Raw genomic sequence first — 25,400 nt, 5'->3', positions numbered from 1 at the left:
TGATGGGTCACATAATAACGTGATTAAGATGTTGACTAATCCTATAGGTTTAGCACTGTTAGATACCGCTCTTTCATGTGGAAACATTGGTACGAGTGCCTCTTATAGATTTTCTTCTTTTTTACGAGAGCGTTTTAGAGTTTTATGAACCAATGTATTTATTTGTAACTAAATTATGTTTTTAATTGTTGTCATCTACTGGCTACGGCTGTCAATAAAGTTTAATTCATTCATTCATTCTACAAATTTGGCTGGTGATGCATCAATACCGATCGACATCGATTCGGTACGGATGCTACATTTATGTTTGTTTTACAAACATTACATTCGTTGTTGAAATATGGTTTCTCTAGCTTGGTTTGAGTGTAGGGTGTAGGGTGTGATATGATGTGTCAGAGCTCACCTCCTCAATAGCAGCATCCTGAAGCAAGGAGCGGACATCCAGTCTCACCATGTGACGAGGTGACGACTCCCAGTTGTTTGATATCTGTGTAAAGAATGAATCCATGAACCAAGAGCATGTTGCTGTTAGGAACCATTATAGAAATTATTCTCCGTTATCTAAATGGTAAATGGTGCATTTATATAGCGCCCTTTATCCAAGGAGCTTTACATAGATTGTGCATTACATGGCATTACATTGTGCATTACGATGGCGGCGGAAACCATGCAAGGCACCAACCAGCACATCGGGAGCAATTAGGGGTTCAGAGTCTTGCTCAAGGACACTTCGACACTAACTCTGGGGGAGCCCACAGGGTTCGAACTGGCAACCTTGCGGTTGCCATCCAGCCACTCTACCCCTGAGCCACCGCCGCCCCCTAAAAAGAAATAGCAATTGACTTTATTTCTAGATGTGGTGCCGGCTTCCGTACAAACCTTGGATATATCTTTGTGTGAGCGTGAGTGGACGTTTCTCTTTGAACAGGTCTGGGAGTCTGCAGTGATCTCAGCCAAATACACCTAAAACAATGTGGGGAGATATTCTCCTTAGTAAATTAGATAACATTTGAAAGAACAACTCATGCAAATAAAAATAAAGGGCTCACCTCAAAGCCCTTGGTTTTGGCTGCGCTCCAGAACTGATCGAAATGTTTCACGCGGTCGTTGATGGTGTCGATGATGATGAAGGGGAAGAAGCCGTCCTCCAGGGTCTTCTTAAAGGTCTTCAGCATGCTGCTGCGGTATGTCTCCTCCATCTCTGGCTCATACTCATACTCCAGTTCCTGGAGGCATTTAGTCACTTTACAGTTAACGGCAATAATAATAAAACATTCATATTAATGTACAGTTAGCTCTCCAATTAACCCATTTTGGACTGAGGTAGATAAAAAAAGGCTTCTAAATGTTTCTATGTCAGTGGTGCTCAACCTTTTTAATGTCAAGGAGACCCCAGAAATATCTCTATTGGGCCACGGACCCCCATCTCAAAATATGTAGTTCCAGCAAATATGTTAGTTAAAAATGAAATATATATTCACTGATTTGCACCACATTTTCACGATTTTTCAAAAATAGCAGACCTATAGCAGCTTGTAGCGTGCCTCTCGGTGGCGGGCTATGAGCTTGTAGATCTGCTATTTTTCAATAGCTAAATTATAACACAATGTTTAAAACACCAAAAGGGGTTCCCGCCCCAAAATGGGGACTGAAACCAGATGCTACAAAATGTATTCTAAATCATGACAGTTTTCAGAAAAACCTGTGTTTCTATATAAGTGGTTTTCAAACTATTTCATGTCAAGGACCCCCAAACCTTTAAATAGCTAAAGTATAACAATGCTTAAAACACCAAAAGGGGAACTCTCAGTCTCTGAACACACCTTGGATTTGACTTTCTTCCCCGTGTCGGGGTCCTTCCGAACCTTCTCAACCTCCGTCATGAAGTAGTCATCCAGGACGATGACCCTGGGCGGGGCTCCGCCACAATCTACCTCCTTATCCTGACAAACAAAAAGAAAACAAACAAAAAAGACATTGCATTTGAGAAAGGCAACTCATTACTTAATAATACTGAGATAAATCGCTTATGTTTTAGATAGATGTTTGTGAGAAGGAAAAAAAAGAGACCTGATCACAACAATTATTGCCTTGGAAATAAGAATAAGAATTATAAATGTAGTAGATTGTGTATCGTTCAGAGAAGCTATAGGGCTGTATTTTGCGTGTCTTAAGTACCAGGTCTTATTACTTAACTTAAGACCTGGAGGCGTGGTCAATGCTCTTTGGCCAAATGGCATTGATCACGCCTCCAGGTCTTTAGTTAAGTAATAAGACCTAGTACTGAAGACATGCAAAATGCAGCCCATAATGTCTTAGAACAATAACTGTTCAATCATCCCAGTAAACCTTACTCCTTACCTTTGTGCTACATTATGACCGTTTTACTTACTCGTATAAGCTTCGCAACGTGGCTTTTCCCACTTCCCGGAAGCCCTCTCATTATGATCACAATCTAAGAAAGAAAAGAGGAAAAAGAATACATTTTATAATCTTCTAGAAGACAAAACAGGCTCTATCATACCGATGCAATTACACACAACACAGGACTGACCACAACACAGGACTTACCATCGGTTTCTTGTGACACACACACATATATTTCCCCCCCTTATGTTCTTTACGGTATCTAGGGCAAGTCGCATGCTTCAATCAAGACCGCGTGTGGGAGGGGGTTGAGTCCTAGTTGAGACCGAAACCGTCGGGAGGCGAGACAGAGACCAGGTGTTTCTCATTCGATGAGAGAGCAGGCAGGCGCGTCAGCTGCACTTGTTAATTAACAAGATAGCACAGTCTAAGCACCAACAGCTCTGGTATAATGTCGAGACTCGAGTGCACTCGGTGGGAGAAGAGTCCTGAGTCCCTTGGTCTGAGACCGAGTCAAGACTGAGTCAAATTACGTGCGAGACCAAGACTAGACCGAGTAAATGAAAATGTGGACTTGAGGCCCGGACTCGAGTACCACCACAACATTAGTCAGTTCTATGTCGAAGGACAGTTTTGTTTCCATTGTGGACTAGATGTTTCAATGAGCCAATAGGGGAAGGGATCATCAACATCACATGATTCTTTGTTTGTATTCCGCGGTCTCGTTTTCATTTTTCAATCACCTGCACTACAATACTTCACCGTAATGACGAGAACAACCCATGGAATGTAACCATGTGTACGTTCCATAATGTAACCATGTTTACGGTACGTTCCATAATGCAATTCCAAATGGCCAAGTGTTGTTTTCACCCCATGAAGTTATGATACGGCCCCTCCCCGAAATACCCGTATGTGTGTCTCAAAGACTTGTGTGTCTCGTTCAACCCGTTGCAGTATTATCAATCAATAATCAAATTGTTCAATACAAAGAGTGAACAATGTGGGCCGGCTGCAGTGATCATTAACCCATTTAGGCCTGACGTCAACATTTTTAAAATGTCTTCTAAATCCTGACAGTTTTCTGAAAACCTCCTATGTTTCCGTCAGTCGTTCTCAAACATTTTCATGTCATGGACCCCCAAAATGATATGTAATCGGGCGATTTTTTTTTAAATGGCAGACCTACAAGATCGTAGGTCGTAGGATTGAGCTTGTATATCTGCTATTTTTCAATAGCTAAAGTATAACAATGCTTTAAAAGGGGTTGGCGCCCAGAATGGGTCAACATACTCTCTCTGGTCGAGAGCATCTGCCGGGCATCTTGAGGATGTCGTCAATGTTCTTGATCTCGGGTTTCTTCTCGACCCGCGGCGCCGGTTGAGGTGGAGGGAGAGACGCCGCCGGGCCGGGCACTCGCTCCTCCGGATACCCTCTTCTGTCCACTGCGTACACATCACATACAGTTAAAGAAGCATCTCATTTTATACGTGCCATGTTTATGATTCTAAATCAGATCATTCATTATCATTGATGCATTTTTTCTGAATAGTGAAATAAACTGAGCTGAACAAACAAGGACTACAGTGTACTCGGGATCAGTCGCATCCCTGTGCACGTAATGCCCTGCTTTGTGTGTGTGTGTGTGTGTGTGTGTGTGTGTGTATACGTGCATTCACTTCTAATCATTTTTACTAGTTGCCTAGTTTACTAGTCGACTAGTTGTTTAACTACCTATTATGTAAAACAAAATAGGGGAAATAAATCTTTGTACATTTATAAACTGTGTACATTGGTGACTATAACTATAATCTACCTGATCTCGAGGCCTACAAAAGAAACTAGTCAAGTAGTACCACTACCAACATGGTCAACTAGTGGATTTACTAGTCGACTAGTTGAATAGTCGACTAGCTGCTTAATGCCCTAGCGTGCATGGAGCGTCTCACAACACGCGGAATGTTAACGTACGATAGGGTGAGGAACTGTGGCCATAGCGATCCGGTCCGCGCTCGGGTAAGCCTCGCTCGGGTAAGCCTCGCTCGGGTAGGCCTCGCTCGGGTAGGCCCCGCTCGGGCGAGAGCCGGTCGTATCCAGACCTTCCGTAGCGATCTTCCCGGTCTCGACTATTCCGCCCCTCCCTCTCTCGCAGGTCCCTCTCCCGTTCCCTGTAGGCCGGGGGGCGAGACGGGGGTCCCAGTGGAGGTCTGTTGAAGATACACACACACGTTACATTTAAACAAAACTAAACGACCGTGTTTAGTCCAGTAGTTTTGCACACAGACATGGCTGACTCATCACAACGTGCGACACAATGTGATATACTACCTTTCTTCAAAAGCCATGGATTGTGGGCTTGGATAAATAAAAAAAAGAAGCAAATAAAATTAAAAAAAGACAAAAAGAAAAGAAAGCAAAGTTACATTATGTAACAAAGTAGCATAAACAGTTTGGACAAAGGGTTTTCGTCGAGTGGCATACCTTTCATCTCTCTGGTGGAAGCGCTCCCTCTCAAATCGATCTCGTTCGTAGTCCGAAGGAGGCATTTCTCTGTGCAACTCTCTCTCTCTGCTGTACGAGCGGCGCTCGTAGGGGTCAGGCGAGCGTCTGTCGTAGTAGGGGTCTCTGCCATAAGGGTCTCTGCCACCCAGTGACTCTACACAGGAGGAGAGAAAACAAATAGATTCAGTAAACCTGGATAACCAAAACAACCAGATCCATATCGTCACTGTCGGGTAGAAACTGTATTCGTTGCTGTTGGGAGGAAACCTCACAACTAAATGTTTTTTTTTTTTTTTGGCATAAATCAGTGCTATTGAACACCCTTTACGTCTGTGTGTAGTAAAAAGTGCTTCGGACAAAACCTCTTAACTCCATTGGACCCTCAAAATGTCTGCTAAAGCAACTAACTCCACCACCTCTCCCCCTCTCATGGAAGTAATTGACAATATATAAAGTTACAACACCAACTTTGATGAGGCTGTATTGCTTTGTTTTAAAAATATAAGGTTTTCCTTATTTCCTGATTTTTTTTAAAATTTTCATTCCCTGAAAAATGAACATTTTGGAGTCATGAGGTTTCCTCCTGACAGCAGAGATGTCCAAAACGGTTACTTTCCAGGAAATGGAATACAGAACCTGTGTTCCAATCCAATGGATCAAATGTAGTTATTATATACAGCCACAAGATCTAATACTTTTGATTTGTTGTCTATATGTTTGATATATTTATAAAACCCAGACGGGCCAGGACCGTATAGCTCCCTTTCACAAAAACTACATATAACCAATCAAGACGCCCTGAGGGCTGGCGCTTTTGGGCATGGTGGGGTCAGATCAACATATGGAATGAATTATGTACTGGCCATATATAACCATATATAGTCTCTGTAGACATTTTTAAAGCACAGCTCAAGACCCACTTCTACTACACCCTTGCTTTTAATTGATCCTTTCCTTTTTTGTTATTCATGTCCTCACTGTATTGCATTACTGCTCTTGTTTTTTTAATGTTAATGCCTTGCTTTTATTTTTTTCTCCATTGCTCTGTAAAGCACTTTGAGCTGCATTTCATGTCATGAAAGGTGCTATACAAATAAAGTTTTATTAATAGATATGGAGCGTATATATATATATTGAGTGTACAGGGTTTGATGAGGTCGGATCAACATATGTATGGCTATCCAGGGTTTGATGAGATCAGTGTCGTGATCTTCATACAGAATATATGATGGTGTGGCGTATTCACTCGCTAAGAGACTTTAGAAGCATTCATATTTTAGATGTGCGGTCATGGGGAAGAGACACTAAACAGTGGCTTTATTTATCCAGCACCATTTGAAATGGAACACTCTTTTTTCAACGCGTTGTGCCTGAAGGGGAAGCTTTGATTAACGGTAAGCCAACTTAATAGCTTTCATCATTAAATAGATAAATAGATCTAAATCTCATTAAAAAAGTCGTTAAAGAAGTCCTTAGCGAAGGATGAGTTAATTTAGGAAAACACACACAAGGTTTCTGCCCAACAGCAACCATATGCTTCAAGGTTTTGATGAGTACAGAGTACAGAGAACTCACCTTTCTCGTAGTGTCTTTCGGACGGTACCGGGTCAGGCCTCAGCACGATCCGCTCGCCGTAGGACATCCGCTCTACGGTGGCGCCAGGCTCTAAATATAGACGGTTCATTTCACCCAAGGTTTTCATTTTGTATTTCTTTTACGCTTTCTTTTTCAATTTTGTTTCCATGCTTTAAAACCCATTCAGGACGGGAACCCCTGTTGGTGTTTTAAGCATTCTGTTATACTTTAGCTATTGAAAAACAGCAGATCTACAAGATCTACAAGCTTGTAGGTCTGCTATTTTTGAAAAACCGTGAACATGTGGCGCAAATCTTTGAATATATTTTCTTTTAACTCAAAATTTTGCTTCTGGGGGGTCCTTGGAACTACATATTTTCAGATGGGGGGTCGGCGGCCAATTACATATAATTCTAGGGGTCCTTGACATGAAATAGTTTGAGAACCACCGACACAGAAACATGGGGGTTTTTTCAGAAAACTGTCATGATTTGAAGACATTTTGTAATTTTCAAGTCTAAATGGGTTAAAAACGTGAATGAAAAGTTGCCCTTCCTACCATGTCCGTGACCATAATCCACAGTCTTGGGCATCACTGGAACTGCGGCCGGAGGAGGGATGGATTGTTGTTGGTAACTTGTGGCCATGGAATTATCATAAGACACCGGACCACCGCTGGGCGCCTGTCCACTGGTGGCAGCCATGCCCTAAAAAGAGGAGAATACCACACAGTGTTTTATGGTAAAAGAATTACCTTTCAAGACTGGAAACCTTTTGAGGGGTAGTTGTTGCCATGGAAAGTATTATAGCAACATACATGTTTTGTCATTTTTGAAAAAATATTTTAGGTAGTTTAGAAGGCTTCAGGTCTAAATGGGTCAAAGCTCTTGATATTACATTCCTCACATCTTCAGATATCTCCATTACATTATCATTGTTTTTTTATTTACCTTCAGGGCATTCCTCACATCTTCAGATATCTCTATTACATTATCATAGTTTTGTATTTACCTTCAGGGCATTCCTCACATCTTCAGATATCTCTATTACATTATCATAGTTTTGTATTTACCTTCAGGGCATTCCTCACATCTTCAGATATCTCTATTACATTATCATAGTTTTGTATTTACCTTCAGGGCATTCCTCACATCTTCAGATATCTCTATTACATTATCATAGTTTTGTATTTACCTTCAGGGCATTCCTCACATCTTCAGATATCTCTATTACATTATCATAGTTTTGTATTTACCTTCAGGGCATTCCTTACATCTTCAGATATCTCTATTACATTATCATAGTTTTGTATTTACCTTCAGGGAATTCCTCACATCTTCAGATATCTCTATTACATTATCATAGTTTTGTATTTACCTTCAGGGCATTCCTCCCATCTTCAGATATCTCTATTACATTATCATAGTTTTGTATTTACCTTCAGGGCATTCCTCACATCTTCAGATATCTCTATTACATTATCATAGTTTTTTGTATTTACCTTCAGGGCATTCCTCACATCTTCAGATATCTCTATTACATTATCATAGTTTTGTATTTACCTTCAGGGCATTCCTCACATCTTCAGATATCTCTATTACATTATCATAGTTTTGTATTTACCTTCAGGGCATTCCTCACATCTTCAGATATCTCTATTACATTATCATAGTTTTTTTTATTTACCTTCAGGGAATTCCTCACATCTTCAGATATCTCTATTACATTATCATAGTTTTTTTTATTTACCTTCAGGGAATTCCTCACATCTTCAGATATCTCTATTACATTATCATAGTTTTGTATTTACCTTCAGGGCATTCCTCACATCTTCAGATATCTCTATTACATTATCATAGTTTTGTATTTACCTTCAGGTCATTCCTCACATCTTCAGATATCTCTATTACATTATCATAGTTTTTTGTATTTACCTTCAGGGCATTCCTCACATCTTCAGATATCTCTATTACATTATCATAGTTTTGTATTTACCTTCAGGGCATTCCTCACATCTTCAGATATCTCTATTACATTATCATAGTTTTTTATTTACCTTCAGGGCATTCCTCACATCTTCAGATAACACCATTACATTATCATAGTTTTGTATTTACCTTCAGGGCATTCCTCACATCTTCAGATATCTCTATTACATTATCATAGTTTTTTATTTACCTTCAGGGCATTCCTCACATCTTCAGATAACACTATTACATTATCATAGTTTTGTATTTACCTTCAGGGCATTCCTCACATCTTCAGATATCTCTATTACATTATCATAGTTTTGTATTTACCTTCAGGGCATTCCTCACATCTTCAGATATCTCTATTACATTATCATAGTTTTTTATTTACCTTCAGGGCATTCCTCACATCTTCAGATAACACCATTACATTATCATAGTTTTGTATTTACCTTCAGGGCATTCCTCACATCTTCAGATATCTCTATTACATTATCATAGTTTTTTATTTACCTTCAGGGCATTCCTCACATCTTCAGATATCTCTATTACATTATCATAGTTTTGTATTTACCTTCAGGGCATTCCTCACATCTTCAGATATCTCTATTACATTATCATAGTTTTTTATTTACCTTCAGGGCATTCCTCACATCTTCAGATAACACCATTACATTATCATAGTTTTGTATTTACCTTCAGGGCATTCCTCACATCTTCAGATATCTCTATTACATTATCATAGTTTTTTATTTACCTTCAGGGCATTCCTCACATCTTCAGATAACACTATTACATTATCATAGTTTTGTATTTACCTTCAGGGCATTCCTCACATCTTCAGATATCTCTATTACATTATCATAGTTTTTTATTTACCTTCAGGGCATTCCTCACATCTTCAGATATCTCTATTACATTATCATAGTTTTGTATTTACCTTCAGGGCATTCCTCACATCTTCAGATATCTCTATTACATTATCATAGTTTTTTATTTACCTTCAGGGCATTCCTCACATCTTCAGATAACACCATTACATTATCATAGTTTTGTATTTACCTTCAGGGCATTCCTCACATCTTCAGATATCTCTATTACATTATCATAGTTTTTTATTTACCTTCAGGGCATTCCTCACATCTTCAGATATCTCTATTACATTATCATAGTTTTGTATTTACCTTCAGGGCATTCCTCACATCTTCAGATATCTCTATTACATTATCATAGTTTTTTATTTACCTTCAGGGCATTCCTCACATCTTCAGATATCTCTATTACATTATCATAGTTTTGTATTTACCTTCAGGGCATTCCTCACATCTTCAGATATCTCTATTACATTATCATAGTTTTTTATTTACCTTCAGGGCATTCCTCACATCTTCAGATAACACCATTACATTATCATAGTTTTGTATTTACCTTCAGGGCATTCCTCACATCTTCAGATATCTCTATTACATTATCATAGTTTTTTATTTACCTTCAGGGCATTCCTCACATCTTCAGATAACACTATTACATTATCATAGTTTTGTATTTACCTTCAGGGCATTCCTCACATCTTCAGATATCTCCAGTCCAAGCAGGCCGGCCGAGAGCGCAGGCTTGACTTCAGGAGGCGGGGCTTCGTTGGGAGGAGGCCTCACGTCCTGCAGCTCCCTGTGGACAAAGAGACGGATGGGTCAACAAAACAACCTTGTTGCATGAACACAAAAGCTGGAATTGAACTATAGTGATCTTTAATTTAAGCTAAGTCAGTAAGTAGTTCTGCAACTAGTCAGTTTTTCTCTAAATCCCACATTTTGTCTCTTATATTTATTGGGAAAATAAATGTTTGTATAACAAAACAAAAAAATGCAGTACAATAGACCTGTTCAATATCATGTGTAACTTTCACCAGCATTACTGATCATGAAATCAGAAAAGAAGGTCTCTAGGCAAATTACCGTATCAATTTAAGTTCTTGCGCAGCTTTCAGGATTATCTCATGCTGGCGTTGCGAGAGCGCCAGTCCACCAGTCGCTCCTTGAGCGGCCGGGTCGACGGCGCTCTCCGGAGCTTTGGCGAGGGGAGGGGCCGCGGCCGGGGGGAGCGGCAGAGGTGGAATATCGTCATAGTGCGGCCGGGGCTCCTTATAGTCTGGAGGATACGCTCTGTCGGGAGACGGGGGAGGCCTCGGAGGTCTATCCCACTCGGAAGACGAAAGCGGCGGGTATGGCGCCTCGTCCCGTCTGTACGGCGGCTCGTCCCTGTAGTCGCGTGGCGCCCTGAGCTCGCCGCCGCCCCCTCCTCCTCCTCCTCTCCGCAGCTCCTCCTCTTCGTATGGATACGGGCGGCCTCGCTCTCGCTCTCTCTCCTCTGGCCACGGGTCGTCTCTGTAGCGATCTGCCGGAGGAACGCGATGAGGAGGGTAGTCCCTGTCGGGGAGAGGGCGATCTCTGCCCAGTCTGTCCCATTCGGGATCCAAGTATGGGTCTCTGCGGTCGTACTCGTCGGGGGGATAGTCCCTGGGCGGTGGCCGCCAGCCGTATCGATCTTCTCCGTGGCCGTAATCGGTGACCACTTTCTCGCCGCGTTCTATGGCGCCGCGTTCGCGTTCCCTCTCGTCCCGCTCCCTCTCGTCCCGTTCCCTCTCGCCTCGCTGTCTCTCGTCCCGTTCCCTCACGCCTCGCTCTCTCTCGTCACGCTCCCGCTCGTCACGCTCCCTCTCGCCGCGCTCTTTCTCGCCGCGTTCTCCGTCGTAGTCTTCCGGGGGACGATGCAGCCCCCGGCCACCCATACCCTCTCGGTCCATCAGACCACCCCTCGTCCCTCCCCGGTCCATCATCTCGTGCGGCGGGGGAGAAGGGCCTCGGTCCCCGTGGGGAGGGTGATGCCACCCGGGTTCTCTCTCCAAACCGTCGTCGTATGAAGCATCGGCCATTGGATCCATCAGGTCGTGCGGCGGCAGCGGCCGCCGGCCTCTGCCCATGTCATGAGGCATGGGAGGGCCGTGAGGGTCGTGGCCGTGACGCATGGGGTGTCTCATGGGGTCCATGTCCATGTCCAGGTCCACCGGAGGACCCAGAGGATCGTGTTCCATGGCGCCGTGAGGCGGGCGCCCTCCTCGGCCCCCTCCCGGGTGTGCGAAGCCCGGGTGGCCGCGTGGCGGGCGGCCCCCTCGGCCCGGTGGGAACGGGGGTCTCATGCCTCTCATCGGTGCTCTCATGTCTGCCCAGTAGGGGTCCTCCTCCTCCCAGTACTCTGCCGACTCCGGGTCGGCCCATTCCCGGTCCATTTCATCTTCCATGCCCATATGAGAGCCTCCCCTGCCCATAGGTGGTCCGCCCCTCCCCATATGTGGCCCTCCTCTGCCCATATGTGGCCCGCCCCTGCCCATATGTGGCCCTTCCATGCCCATATGTGGCCCTCCTCTGCCCATATGTGGCCCGCCCCTGCCCATATGCGGCCCTTCCATGCCCATATGCCCTTCCATGCCCATATGTGGCCCTTCCATGCCCATATGTGGCCCTCCCCTACCCATTGGACCTCCCCTGCCCATTGGACCTCCCATTGGCCCTCCTCTACCCATTGGACCTCCCATTGGCCCTCCTCTACCCATTGGACCTCCCATTGGCCCTCCTCTAACCATTGGACCTCCCATTGGCCCTCCCCTATTCATTGGCCCTCCCCTACCCATTGGACCTCCCCTACCCATTGGACCTCCCATGCCCATTGGACCTCCCATGCCCATGGGCGGTCCGCCTCGGCCCTGCATCGGCCCGCCTCGGCCCAGCATCGGCCCGCCTCGGCCCATCATGGGTCCCCCTCTGCCCATCATCGGCCCGCCCCTGCCCATGGGAGGGCCACCTCGCCACATCTGAGGGCCTCCTCTACCCATCGGAGGTCCTCCCATCTCTGGTTCTTCATAATACTCTTCCTCTGCCTGGAAGTGATAATCCGGATATTCCTGATAATATAAGTCGTCTTCCGGGGGAACCTCTGGCTCCTCACCCTGAGGCTCCTCGTACGCGGGGTCCTGCCACTGGTACTCCACCTGCTCCGTGGTCTCGTGTGGGGGCATGTAGTCATAAGGCGTTTCTTCCATCTCCTGCTCATGTGCAGGTGCAGGCGCACCTGTGAACTCGCCGCGCCCCGCGCCGACGCCGCCGCGCCCTCGTCCACGGACGGGTTCCGGGGGCTGACCGCGTCCTCTGCCGCGTGCCATCACCGCTGCCGGGGTTGGAGGCGGCGGCTCTGGCTTTGAATCTACTTGGTCAGGAAGCTGTGAACCACCCAGTTTTGTTGCAGGGGGTTTTGGTCCTTGCTGAGACACGTTGCTTTTGTTCACTATTCCTCCTGGTTTGTTGTTGGCGGGACTGGGAGCTGCCGTTTTGGGAGGCACAGGAGCCTTTACGGGAGCCTTTACGGGGGGCTTTACGGGGGGCTTTACGGGGGGCTTGGCGCCAGCTGGCGGTGCTTTATCAGTCTTATCAGAATCTTTACCAGCATCGGGAGCTTTCGGCTTCTCATTTGCGTCTTTTGATTGAGGGATGGGAGCGGTTTGAACAAAGAATCCCCCACGTTGATTCTTGCCGTCAGTTGCCATTTCTTCCCCTTCCTTTTTCATTTTACCATCTGACTTAGATTCATTTACTTTTGTAGTTGGCAGCTGTCCTGCCAATTTCACTGGAGGTTTGGAGTCAATATTGGGTGGATGAGATTTATTATCTTGCTCTGTCTTAGGCTGGGCACCTTGGGGACCTTTCTGCTGAGGTCCAGGAGGCCGATCAAAGCGAGGGACGGCTTGGGGTCCAGGAGGCCTTTCGGCACGCTGGAAGCCTTGGGGACCAGGAGGCCTTTCGGCGCGCGGGAAGCCTTGAGGTCCAGCAGGGCGCTCATTGCGAGGGAAGGCTTGAGGTCCGGTAGGGCGCTCATTGCGAGGGAAGCCTTGGGGTCCAGTAGGGCGCTCATTGCGAGGGTAGCCTTGGGGCCCAGGAGGGCGTTCATTGCGAGGGAACCCTTGCGGTCCAGGAGGGCGTTCAAAGCGAGAGTACCCTTGCGGTCCTGGGGGGCGTTCAAATCGAGGGTGGCCTTGAGGTCCGGGAGGGCGCTCAAAGCGAGAGGGCTGATCAAATCGAGACTGATGACCAAATTGAGGCTGCTCAATTGGGGGCTGATCAAATCTAGACTGATGACCAAATTGAGGCTGATCAATTTGGGGCTGATCAAATCTAGACTGATGGCCAAATTGAGGCTGATCAATTTGCGGATGTTCAAATCTGTTGTGACCGTCAAAGTGCTGCGTCGGATGGTCAAATCTTGGAGCATGGTCCCCATCAAACCTGGAGGAAAATGAGCATATATTACCATTCACCGATTCCAAATAAGTACATTCAACTTCCTCAACCTTCTCTAGAGAAAACGTGTTAATTCTGAAAAGACATCTTTCACTGGACTTTCATCTTTCACTGGAAAAGATGCAAATCTGGGACCTGGAAATCAGTCTTACTTTCGTCAGTCAGTCCACTGGGTTTCTAAGTATAAATAGTAGATGGGCTTCTGTGCAACGTCATTGGAGAAATGCATTAAGCAGCAGCAGCAGACGTGGCTGCATGGAAACAATGTTCTAATTATCTTGGTGTGAACTTTCTCACACTCATGAGCCCAGGGAACTTTGATAGGATGTACGGCAGATCGGATGAACTGAACTTTATATTTTCAATAGCAGCAGTCGCAATACCAGGTCTAACACAATGGCAAGATTTAACACAGGATTGTGTTCATTCCACAATGGATATGTAGTTTAACACTTTTGGAGCGGAGAAGAGTTACGAGGCTTCAACACACAAGAAACAAATTTTACTTTCACACTTATCCTGGTAATTATTCAGGAAGTATGGAACATTGTAGACTATTCAGTTATGTGTGAGTTTTTCAGATTCAGAACGAACATTACAGCTTAATGTGGCTTCTTATTTTAACTTCAATGGCCAAAAATAGGACAGAGAGGCAACACCATCACCCATTTTGCAAAGGTTGAGTGCCTAAGCCGAAAACTGCACTCGCACGGACTATCTGATTCCATTACTGTGCTGTGAAATGGCGACTTTCAGTTCCGGTTCAAACTGAAGTAAACATCCTGCTAGTTTTTCAGGGTCCTAGATCAAAAACTCTGGCACCCAGCACCTACCACCCCTAGTGGTGCCTGGCATCCATCCTGTTAACTCAATGTCTGCCAAGGACTTAATTAACTTATTTTGTTTTATCAACAACAAACCCAAATCTCAAAGCTCCTCCAACTCACTGTGTGTCTCTGGGACCATTGTAGTGTGGTGGTTGACCAGGATGCGAGCCCGTGGGTCTGGCTCCCATACCGCCAGGTCCGCCTTCTCCAACATTGGCTCCGGTTGGCGATTCTGAATGTGGCCCAAAACCATCGGGTCGAGGACCTTGGTTCCTAGTTCCAAGAGCACCCGGGGATTGCTGCAAACCTGGGCTTAGCATGTGCTGCTGTTGCTGCTGCTGTTGCATGTCTTGCCCAGAGTACTGGCCACTATGTCCCATCATCCCCATCCCACTACCGTACTGGCCGGACGCTGGCGGCACGGAGGCCGTCAGAGTGGCGACCCGCTCTTGCAGGTGGGCGTACGTGGTGTTCATTTGATCCTGCCACTGCTTCCATTGGAGCTCGTAGTCATGGAGCTGGTCCTTGTGGGGGTACGTTTGGAACTGCTCGTACCAGAGGCCGAAGGTCTGCTCCCAGTCTGTGAACAGTGGGTTGAATTGCTGCTGCTGCGTTTCATGGTGCCTGAGCTGCATTTCGAGGGTCATCGACTGCAACAAATGGCATTAAAAAGAAAGATATTTAAAGTATATTCAGTGATTTCACTTAATTCAAATATCACTTATTTTTTTGTTTTGTTGTGATAATCCTCCCTACTATAGAGTGTGCTGGCCATATAAGGAGTTCCTCCCTGTCCCCAGTTAACCCCTGGGGGTCAAAAAACCTTAGGTTTCGTTTTTGACTCTCTATCCTGATTGGACGAAAGGCTGGGTCCCACAGCCAAAAACGAAACCTAAGGTTTTTTGAGTGAAATCACTGAATATACCTTTAAGTATTAAGTGCAGGTTAGCGTAGCATGTATTCACAACTAGTGTACAAATACAATGACAATACAAGTAAAACGTTCCTGTTATCAATGTTTGTGATAAACCCATTCTGAACGGGAACCCATTTGGGTGCTAGCATCATGTTATGCTTTAGCTATTGAAAAATAGCAGATCTACAAGCTCATAGCGCGCCACCGAGTGGCGCGCTACGAGCTTGTAGGTCTGCTATTTTTGGAAAATCGAAGAACGACTGACATTTTTATAGAATCTGATCTCAGGTCAGAATGGGTTAATCAGACCAGTGTGTGTCCAGTGGAAACCTCGTATGAATCTGATCTCAGGTCAGAATGGGTTAAAGTAATGGCGCGCACAAAATGTGCGCCAGTTCAGGTGGCCAAGTCATAGACGTATGCAAAACGGCTGTTCCCGCCTGTGCTTTCTGCTCCCCTCTGCGTTTTCAACCAAACTCGGTGGCTGATTGATTGATTGAAATATTTATTAACAGTTTGCAGAATTACAGTACATTTCAAGCACAAACTCAATACAAAGACTGTCAACTGTGAGTGGACGACCCAATTAAGCATTACACTTGTTTACAACAGGGTCCACTTTGTTCAATTCATCAAAACATTTAGAGACGTACGAATAGACACTTCTATGTAGTTAAAGAACAGAACAGGAATTCATCATAAAGGAAGCAAAAAGGGAAAAGAAACATATAGTGAGGGGAAAGGGGGGGGGGGATCTTACACTACTGGCCAATACCAGCTCTTACGCTACTTTCCTTCTTCCGATTGGCTACGCTCGATCACGTGACAAGCACGTCATGCCGTGCAAAGAATGTTCAAGGTTAATTCAATAAGGTTAGGAGGCGGAGACCGTACGGTGGACTCCATGATGCTCCCTGGAAGGACAGAAGACCGTACGGTGGACTCCATGTTGCTCCCTGGAAGGACAGAAGACCGTACGGTGGACTCCATGATGCTCCCTGGAAGGACAGAAGACCGTACGGTGGACTCCATGATGCTCCCTGGAAGGAAAGAAACATGAAGACCGTACGGTGGACTCCATGTTGCTCCCTGGAAGGAAAGAAACATGCGCAATGGGCTACATGCAGCCAACACTTCCGTGTTCAGCTTCCTTGGTCTCAATTGCGCATGTTTCTTTCCTTCCAGGGAGCAACATGGAGTCCACCGTACGGTCTTCTGTCCTTCCAGGAGCAACATGGAGTCCACCGTACGGTCTTCTGTCCTTCCAGGGAGCAACATGGAGTCCACCGTATGGTCTTCTTTCCTTCCAGGGAGCATCATGGAGTCCACCGTACGGTCTTCTGTCCTTCCAGGGAGCAACATGGAGTCCACCGTACGGTCTTCTGTCCTTCCAGGGAGCATCATGGAGTCCACCGTACGGTCTTCTGTCCTTCCAGGGAGCAACATGGAGTCCACCGTACGGTCTTCTGTCCTTCCAGGGAGCAACATGGAGTCCACCGTACGGTCTTCGCTTCCTAACCTTATTTAATTAACCTTGTGCATGTTGGCTTACAGGTGCATGATGGGAAGCCAGAAGTTTTGTTGTTAGCTGTGAGACACAGATGGTAACATCGTTTTACAGGCCACATGTTTCTGCCTTACACCGCCATGCTCTGCTCTTCTTGTGCGTGTGTGTGGGAGAAACAAGACGGACTGCGTGGCGTTAAGACAGAAAACACATATGAGCTACCTGTATGTTGGCTGGTTGCTGCTGAATCAGCTTCTGGTACTGCTCCAGGATTTGCTGGAGCTTCTCATGCTGTTTCATGAGAGCCTGGTATTGTATGCCTGCCCTTTGCTGCTGCACCTTCTGCCACTCGGCTGCCTGAGCCTGCAGCTGCTGGAGGCGGGCGAGCTCCTCTGGGTCCTGCAGTCGTTCCATCTGCAAAAAGAAAACAAGCCTAGAAATCAGAACTTTTTTTTTTTTTACCAAAATTGCCTGGCAGATGAGTCAGGATTAGAAGGCTGATGACCTCATGGTACATCACTAAGCAGTAAGTTCATTATAACATATAACATTACTGATGCAACTGTAACATTTTTATCCAGTAATAGTACAAAATACATGGCTTTATCGGTTTGATTGTTCTGAAAACAAAAAGTTACCTGGTTGCATTCATGAATATTGAAAATGTATCAGAAAATTAAACAAATTTTTGGGGGCCTTTGCTCAAAAGATGTTTTGCCACCAGCCCTGCTGTACCGTTGCTGGCTGATTTGAGGAAGTCATTGCCGGGTGACACCGAGTAGATATACTAGGCTGCACGCCGATGCATTAGTAGTTTATTTACACATCTATTCTTTGTGATACACAACATCCTATGCATTATAACAACATAGGTAACTCTGGTACGTAGTGAATGTGCGTAAGGTCATTAAATTACTCGTCCTTGTTATAATGCTGGTTAAACAAATGTGTTAGTGCACAGGTCATTTGATTTACATGACATGACTCATCTAAATCTCATCCGACACACGGCGGGGAAGGTCTTGACGCCGAAACGAGTCCTTGATTTGTCCGTGCTGCATTTTTAAAGGACAACTTTAGTTTTTTTCAACCAAGGTTCATGTTTTAGGTTGTTATTAGATAAAGTAAAAGATGAGTGTTCATTTTCTTTTCATTTGCTGCTTTCTTTCGTTTTAGGGATTTTAGCTCTTTTTGACAGGGGGGGGGCGGGGGCATTCGAGCATGGGGCTAAATATGTATTTTTTTTACAAAATCTTATGGTGATTTATCTTTGTATTATTTACTATAGTCCTAATAAACCCCAGGAAATTACATCTGGCCACAGAAGATCACAGGATCTACTGAATGTGAAGGTAGCCTACTGGGGGGAGGCTTATACTGTGTGTATAGGCTCAATATGTCAGTTTGTCACATTCAATAGATCCTGTGATCTTTTGTGGTCAGATGTAAGTTCTTGGGGTCTAGTAGGACTATAGTAAATAATAAAAAAATAAATCGCCATAATATTTTGTAAAGAAATACATATTTAGCCCCGTGCTCGAATGCCCCCGCCCCCCTGTCAAAAACTGCTAAAATCCCCAAAAACAAAAGAAAGCAGCAAATGAAAGAAAATTAACACTCACCTTTTACTTTCTCTAATAACAACCTAAAACATGAACCTTGGTTGAAAAAAACTAAAGTTGTCCTTTAATGCTACCCCAATATTTCTCATTTTAGGTGAGCTTACCTCCTCAGGTGGAGGTGGTGGCAACGGCGGCTGCTCTTTTGGCGGAGGTGGAGGAGGTGCACCTTTCGGTGGCTCCGCTGGGGGAGGGGGAGCGGGCTGGTTCTGAGCTGGTGGCGGTGGAGGTGCGGCACCACCACCCCCCCCCTCACTCTGGTTCTGTTTGGACTTCTCATTCTTCAACTTCTGTAGATTCTGGAGGTGCTGTTTGTACCAATACTGCTGTTGATCCTGAGTGGGTAGAATATAAAGGAGATGACAATCAATCAGATGACAGATGGTCCTCATTCAAATATGATACAAAGAAGCATGAATGATTAAGGGAGAGGAAAGGGAATTAGAAGATATTCGAGCTATATCATAATATGGCAGGTCGCACTCTTTATATTTATCGATTTGACTTTGAGGGTTAGGGACGTTTCGGCTATTCTGGCTTCATTAGTGTGAACTGTGAGCGCTGGCTATATCCAAAAGGAGTCATCTTTGTCATCTTCAGGCATATTATGGAACAATAAATTACTTTTATTTTTACGCACCAGTGGTCAGAGCACGGTGGTAGAGATACATTATAAGATGAGATGGCAATGCCATTTAAATTTCAAATGAGCCTTTGACAACATAAGCCTTACATTCCCAGCATTTAACCTGTTGCATCCAACCCATCCAGGTTGGGTACGAACATGTACGTAGGTGGCACATGCCTTACCCTAGCCTAGTTATAATCGTAGATAGCGCAGAAAGAATGAAGTGATCAAGTGAAGTCAGTAGCCTCGGAAACCACAGATCGTTTTTAGTGAGTCAGTTGACAACTGCCTCAATGGTCCATGATGCATTGCCATTGACAGACTTAAAAGGAGAGTTCCGGACCAGCTGTTTTCTTACCGTAATATGATGATGATATATCCGTTCATTGATCGCTGGAAGTAGCGAAAAAGGGGAAAAAAAACAAAAGCTCCATGCCGAGCGTTCCTCAGCGGTTTACACACAGCGCACGGCCGGTCAAACGATAAATGTCTTCTTAAATTGCGTGAACATTTATTTGGATCTGTTGTAGATGTTGATGTTGTTACTTCCCGCATCGGCAGCACGTTGTTGTTTCACTGGTTTGACTCCGCCTACCTTCTTAAAGCTATGGCGCCGTATATAATAATTTAATACATTAATACATTATCATCAGATTTCAGTAAAAAAATGTAAAGGCTACTGCGGAACTCCCCTTTAAAGGGAGTATGGTTCTGGTTTAAAAGCATTGTGCCGTTTCTGTGGCCATTTCTGTGTTTCCAGGTTTTTGGGTGAAAATAAATATCTGCCGCCACTCGTTACGTTAGACTACATACATGCGTTGGATTTGTGCGACGTGACGTAGCATATCTAATTTAATATTTATTCTGATGTCTCCACCAGGCCGAAGGCATGGGGAGAGAGTATGTTTTGCACGTGTACAGCTAATCTCCGGCAACATTAACCCGGTAGATGCCAAATTTTGCACACACACACTCCCTGGATGCCGACGATGAACCTCTGCCCCACATTTTCCAGAAAACCCCATTATTTTATATTACTCCTCCAGATTCAGTCCACAAATCCTGCAAATCGTTACACACTATCTCTATAGTCATGTGTGTTCAAGACGGATCTGTCCTATATTTCAGATTCCATCCAAATTGGCTAACATTGGCTTTCAAAGTTTGCAGGATTGGCCCGTTTTGAACAAAAAGCCTCAAATCATGACATCACATTGGCCTGTTATAGCGTGGATTTTTGCAAAGAAAAAACAGGTGGATTTTTGCAAAACACATTTTTGGAACAAAATGCGTCAAAACATCCTATTGCCATCCAAGGCGTAAGATGAAATGTCACCCTTTTCCCATTGGCCTATTATAGCGCCACCTCTAACCTGACCTGCCCCCGAGGGGCACTTTTTCTAGTTTCGTAATCGATGTGTATTTACCGTTGGACGTGGTTTGTTTCCCTGTTGACGAGGGAGAAAGGCTACGCTGACGGTCGACAATATCGACAACAATGACCAATGACAAAATAATGACTCCACTCCGCCCTCTCCCCCCCAACAACAACAACCATGCCTGCAATTTTTAAGGAATCTCAATTCTGATCAAATAAATGAGGGGGGGGGGGGGGGGGACTTAAGGAGCACCCATATTCCAACCACATCTCCATATAATTGGTCTTCACTGTAAGTAGTTTTAAAGTAGTTTAAAAAAATACTTATTTTCTATCAATTACACAACCCACAAAGCATTGAATTAATTTAGATATTTTTTTGGCGCATTCCTAAGCCAATAATTTGATGACTGGACACTCAAATGCAGGTCAATTGAGTCACTGACCTACACGCTCAAAACAAGTGTGTGCTATTGACTTTTGAGAAAGAAATGCCCAATCCTATTGTAATTGTAAACGTCTCACTGAAAATGTGGTCCCAGTTTGTCACACTTGAAACATAAAAAAACGCTCAATTCAACTGGTGGCTTCCTTTTCTTTGCACTACCTCATGCAAAGAGGGTAAAGATTTGGAAATTGAGATTTTGTATGAAATCTGGCAGCTTGCACTTAACACCTAGAATATTTGTATTTGGTATTTGTAACCATTAAATCAGGACGACGAGCGATTTGTTTCTTCAGGGCAAATTTCAAGGTTGCTCCGCGCCATTTTGGAAGTAGCTTGAAGTAGATGTAGCCAAAACACCCCTGAGGGGATCGACAACAACGGGAAGTATGATTACTTTTAAGGCGACAAGCGACGGGCCGTCAAAAACCTGATCCTTGGTTAGAATTGGACGGATTGATTTAGGGTTATTCACGTTTGAAGACTTTTCCTCTCATCCACTAAAATGGAGGGGGTCCACTTTGACATTGACATTGAATGTCCCAGCCTGTGGAGCGGTGCACTAATGTGCACTAATCATTAATGTTCCGTCCTGTCATTAATCTCCGTCCTGGACTCCTGGGCGACAAGTGGGATTATTTGATAGGACGTAGACCTCCGTTTATGCCGCTGCACTGTCGTGCATTCAATTAATCGATATGGCAATATATCGATCGAACAACCGGACGATAGGTGAATGGATCGAGGGGCTGCTGTATCGATACGGCAATAAACGGCATGAATTATCTGGGTGACGCAGCGTTGTTTAACATTATCAAAGCCCACCTTGCAAGTTGCAATGCACTCCCTTCCCAGACCCCTTGTTAGGATGTTTAGACATTTTATTTTAATTTAAAGATCTCTGTGATCTCTGCGAGTATTTTATTGTATTTGTGCAACATGGTCATTATTTTGAATAAACGTATAATCGATATATATATATCCATAAATCAATATATATCGTATTGTGGCCTCTGTATCGTGAGATTGCAAGCAATATCCACCACTAATGCCCACTGCCCAGTTCTATTTTTCCACACTACACTGGACAGTTAATAATACTGTTATTTACCAACTAACTACCAAGGCAGGGGCCGGAAAACAATAAAACATAATAATATTGAACACACCAAATCATCAAACATCCTAGCCCCTCTCGGAACCCTCCATAAAGCTTTTCTGAAATTTTGATGTCGCTTTATTGTAGGGTCCCTGTTCATAACTATATTTTCGTATGGGAATTTTGGAACACGGACATAAATATGCTCACTAACATCGTATCTGCGCCGTTTGACGGCCTGTTTTCCTTTGAGGGCTTCTGAAATCGTGAACTATAAGTACCTATACAAACCGCTGCGAATATCGGAAGCCATATTTTTTAATCTTTGTTTGACCGATTTGGTCTCTTTATTTCTTCTTGTTTGTTTACCGTTTATTGTACCGCCTCCCGGTGTGCGGTTGGCTTGTGCCGGCTACGTCCCTGCCTCTGATCTGCTCTGTCATAGCTATAGCGCCACTAGCTAGCCAGATAGGCGGTACAATGAGGTGTCAATAAACAAGGAAGGAAAAGAAGAATCAAAGCGACCAAATCGGTCAAACAAAGATTAAAAATACTTAACGGCTTCCGCGCCACAGGAGATATTCGCAGCGGCATGTATAGGTACTTATAGTTCACAGATTCAGAAGCCCTCACACGAAAAAAAAGTCGTCAAAGAGCGCAGACAGGCCGTAAACACGGTGTTTATGTTTTATTATGTCCGCATACCAGATGGCAGGATACTGCTGCAACAGGACCCCATGGTCTGTGTCGTCAAAAATGTCAGAAACTTCAGTACCATTGGGTTCTGCTTGTAGGGCTACAAACATCCCATGCAGGCATGCACAGATATACACAGTCCCACAACACACTAACAAGCCACTGTCCAACTGCACATGACACATATTTCTAGCAGCAACTCATTGCATTTAGGCATGCCATCATTGCCATGTACACAATACATAACCAAGACCATCTTCTGCAGTTCAGAACGAGGTTCAGAAGGGTTGAATAAGTGACTTTGTCTAATACTAGACATTTAGTGACAATTAATGTTTGAATGAATTTTGATGAATTGAAAATGGTGGGCCCTATTGTAAACAAGCGTAATGCTTAGTTCATAGAGTCGTCCACTCACAGTTAACAGTTTTTTGTATCGAGTTGAAATGTACTGTAATTCTGCAAACTGTTTATAAATCAATCAATGTAAAAAATAAATATAGAAAGAAATGGGATGAGAATTATTATCTTGAGGAGCACTTTGTTCACCAAAGTACTAAATTAATAACAATATGTATTTATATAGTACAGCTCAAATTAAGACGTTAACTGTGTGTTTAGAAGACTTCTTAATTGTTTGTGTTTACTACAACACGACGACACTCATCATGCAAACTGTTGCAAGTCACTAAACGTGTCGTTTTGTTGTTTACCTGCAGAGACAAACATGACTTGTCCTCCTGGGGCGCGGAGGACTCTTTCTGCTTTACCTCGTGTGTTTGGTGCTGGGGGGGACCACCATGGGGACCCCCGTGGGGACCCCCATGGCCATGGGGACCGGGACCACCGCCGTTGTTCTGGTGGGGGGGCTGCTTCGCCGACGACGGCGGCGGCTCCGCGGCGGCGGGCGGGGGAGGCTTGGGCTGCGCCTCGGTGGGCAGCGGAGGCGGCGGCTCGGGCTCCTCCAGCGGCAGAGGGGCCTCCTCGTAGCCCCCGTAGCCCATCATGTCCATGTTGTGTCCGCCGCCGCCGGACTGCCACTGCGAGCCGCCATAATACCCTCCTCCTCCTCCTCCTCCTCCGGCGGCGGCAGAGGCAGGGGCACCGTGACCGTACGGCCCCCCCGGCACCGCGGCGGTGTTGGTGTGCAACACCGACTGGAGCTGCTTCTGGTGGAGCATCTGCAGCTGCGCCATCTGCATCTGGTGCTGCTCCTGGAGGCTGGAGAAGAGAGACCCGGCGGCCGCGGAACCGCCGCCGCTGCTCCCGGCGTCGAACCCTCCTCCTCCTCCTCCTCCTCCTCCGGGGCCACCGCCGCCGTATCCTCCTCCACCCGCCAGCGAGTCCTGGGCGCCCGGCGTCGGCTGCCGGCCTCCGCCGAAGCTCTGCGGCTGCTGGTGACCACCACCACCACCATAACTCCCCCAAGAAGGATACATGGATGGTGGTTCGAGAACTAGAACTATAGTTTACAGGCCTTTATTGTTCCGTTCTTTCCGAGTCCCGACTCCTCCAGAGCATGGATCCGGGCCTTGTGCTGTGCTGCTGCTGCTAAGCTGACGATGCTAGCTTAGCTTAGCTAGCGAATGAATGCGGACCTTTCATACAGTCTGTGTGTTTTCATCACAGTGCAAATTAATACCCTTTTTTACAAACACTGGTTATACCGACTCCCCGGGGCATCGAACAGAACAGCGGCTAAGGAGGATGCATCAGAAATAGATACAGTAATAATATGTGTTGTTTTTTAAAGAAGATGCATTGAGTGTGCATCAGTGTGTGCTTTTACTACTGTAGTTAGTTTAGTTAGCCTCTCTCTCTACTAGCCAACAAAATGCACGGCACGCAAGGTCGGAAGTACTACGTATACATTACGTAAAAGAAAATGAGCTCATATCCGTTAAAAAGGGTCCCGGTTTTTAGTTCTTTACCACTGGGGGTCAATTCACTCTGCGGGTTGCTGATCCGGTTTGACTGTGTTCACAGCGGATATGCTGAGGAGCCCCAGCCAGAAGCCACACACACACACACACACACACACACACGCACGCACGCACGCACGCACGCACACATACACACACACACACACACACACACACACACACACACACACCCCTAAACCAAGAACAAATATTCTTAAATCTTCTATTATCATAGAGCAGTAATAGGTTGGAATGCACTACCAAAGTGTATAACCAATACAAATACAAAATTCATCTTTAAAATCAAGTTAAAAGAACACCTTATGTAAACCATACTGCAGTAACCCTGGGAAAATAATAATTCAAATGTATAATGTGTTGAAAGTGATTTTTTGCTATGTTTTTCTTTGTTTTTTATTTCTTATTTTATATTTTATTTTACTATGTTTTATTTTGAATTAGTGTTTGTAAACAATTGTAAGTATTGCCTTTGATAAATGTTAAATGTTTGTCTGTGTCGGACCCCAGGAAGACTAGCTTTTGTCAAGGCAAAAGCTAATGGGGATCCTTATAAACAATAAACACACACACACACACACAC

The 25,400-nt window shown here is 44.8% G+C and overlaps 1 protein-coding gene across 2 annotated transcripts in view; it reads right to left on the bottom strand.

The window, feature by feature from the left end:
- ylpm1 (YLP motif containing 1) overlaps positions 1-24,412 on the bottom strand; it is a 41,216-nt gene extending 16,804 nt beyond the window's left edge. The window contains exons 1-18 of one of the 2 annotated variants that reach the window (XM_083791114.1): positions 23,591-24,412; positions 18,739-18,966; positions 17,235-17,426; positions 14,710-15,239; positions 12,144-13,747; positions 10,370-11,999; positions 9,965-10,082; positions 7,004-7,151; positions 6,445-6,534; positions 4,849-5,023; positions 4,435-4,574; positions 4,339-4,404; positions 3,661-3,812; positions 2,393-2,455; positions 1,824-1,943; positions 1,050-1,226; positions 880-963; positions 404-487 (exon numbers count right to left, since the gene is read on the bottom strand). In XM_083791114.1, the coding sequence (XP_083647240.1) occupies positions 404-487; positions 880-963; positions 1,050-1,226; positions 1,824-1,943; positions 2,393-2,455; positions 3,661-3,812; positions 4,339-4,404; positions 4,435-4,574; positions 4,849-5,023; positions 6,445-6,534; positions 7,004-7,151; positions 9,965-10,082; positions 10,370-11,999; positions 12,144-13,747; positions 14,710-15,239; positions 17,235-17,426; positions 18,739-18,966; positions 23,591-24,316 (6,327 nt within the window). In that variant the 5' untranslated portion in view covers positions 24,317-24,412. Of the gene's footprint in view, positions 1-403; positions 488-879; positions 964-1,049; positions 1,227-1,823; positions 1,944-2,392; positions 2,456-3,660; positions 3,813-4,338; positions 4,575-4,848; positions 5,024-6,444; positions 6,535-7,003; positions 7,152-9,964; positions 10,083-10,369; positions 12,000-12,143; positions 13,748-14,709; positions 15,240-17,234; positions 17,427-18,738; positions 18,967-23,590 lie in introns of both variants that reach the window. The other variant, XM_083791113.1, reaches the window with a different exon arrangement.
- Between the last annotated feature and the right edge of the window lie 988 nt (positions 24,413-25,400).

This window comes from Protomyctophum parallelum (assembly GCF_964188405.1).
Source record: "Protomyctophum parallelum genome assembly, chromosome: 19".
NCBI lineage: Eukaryota > Metazoa > Chordata > Actinopteri > Myctophiformes > Myctophidae > Protomyctophum > Protomyctophum parallelum.
The sequence above is the reverse complement of the archived record's forward strand: the minus strand, read 5'-3'. Positions and strand labels throughout refer to the sequence as shown.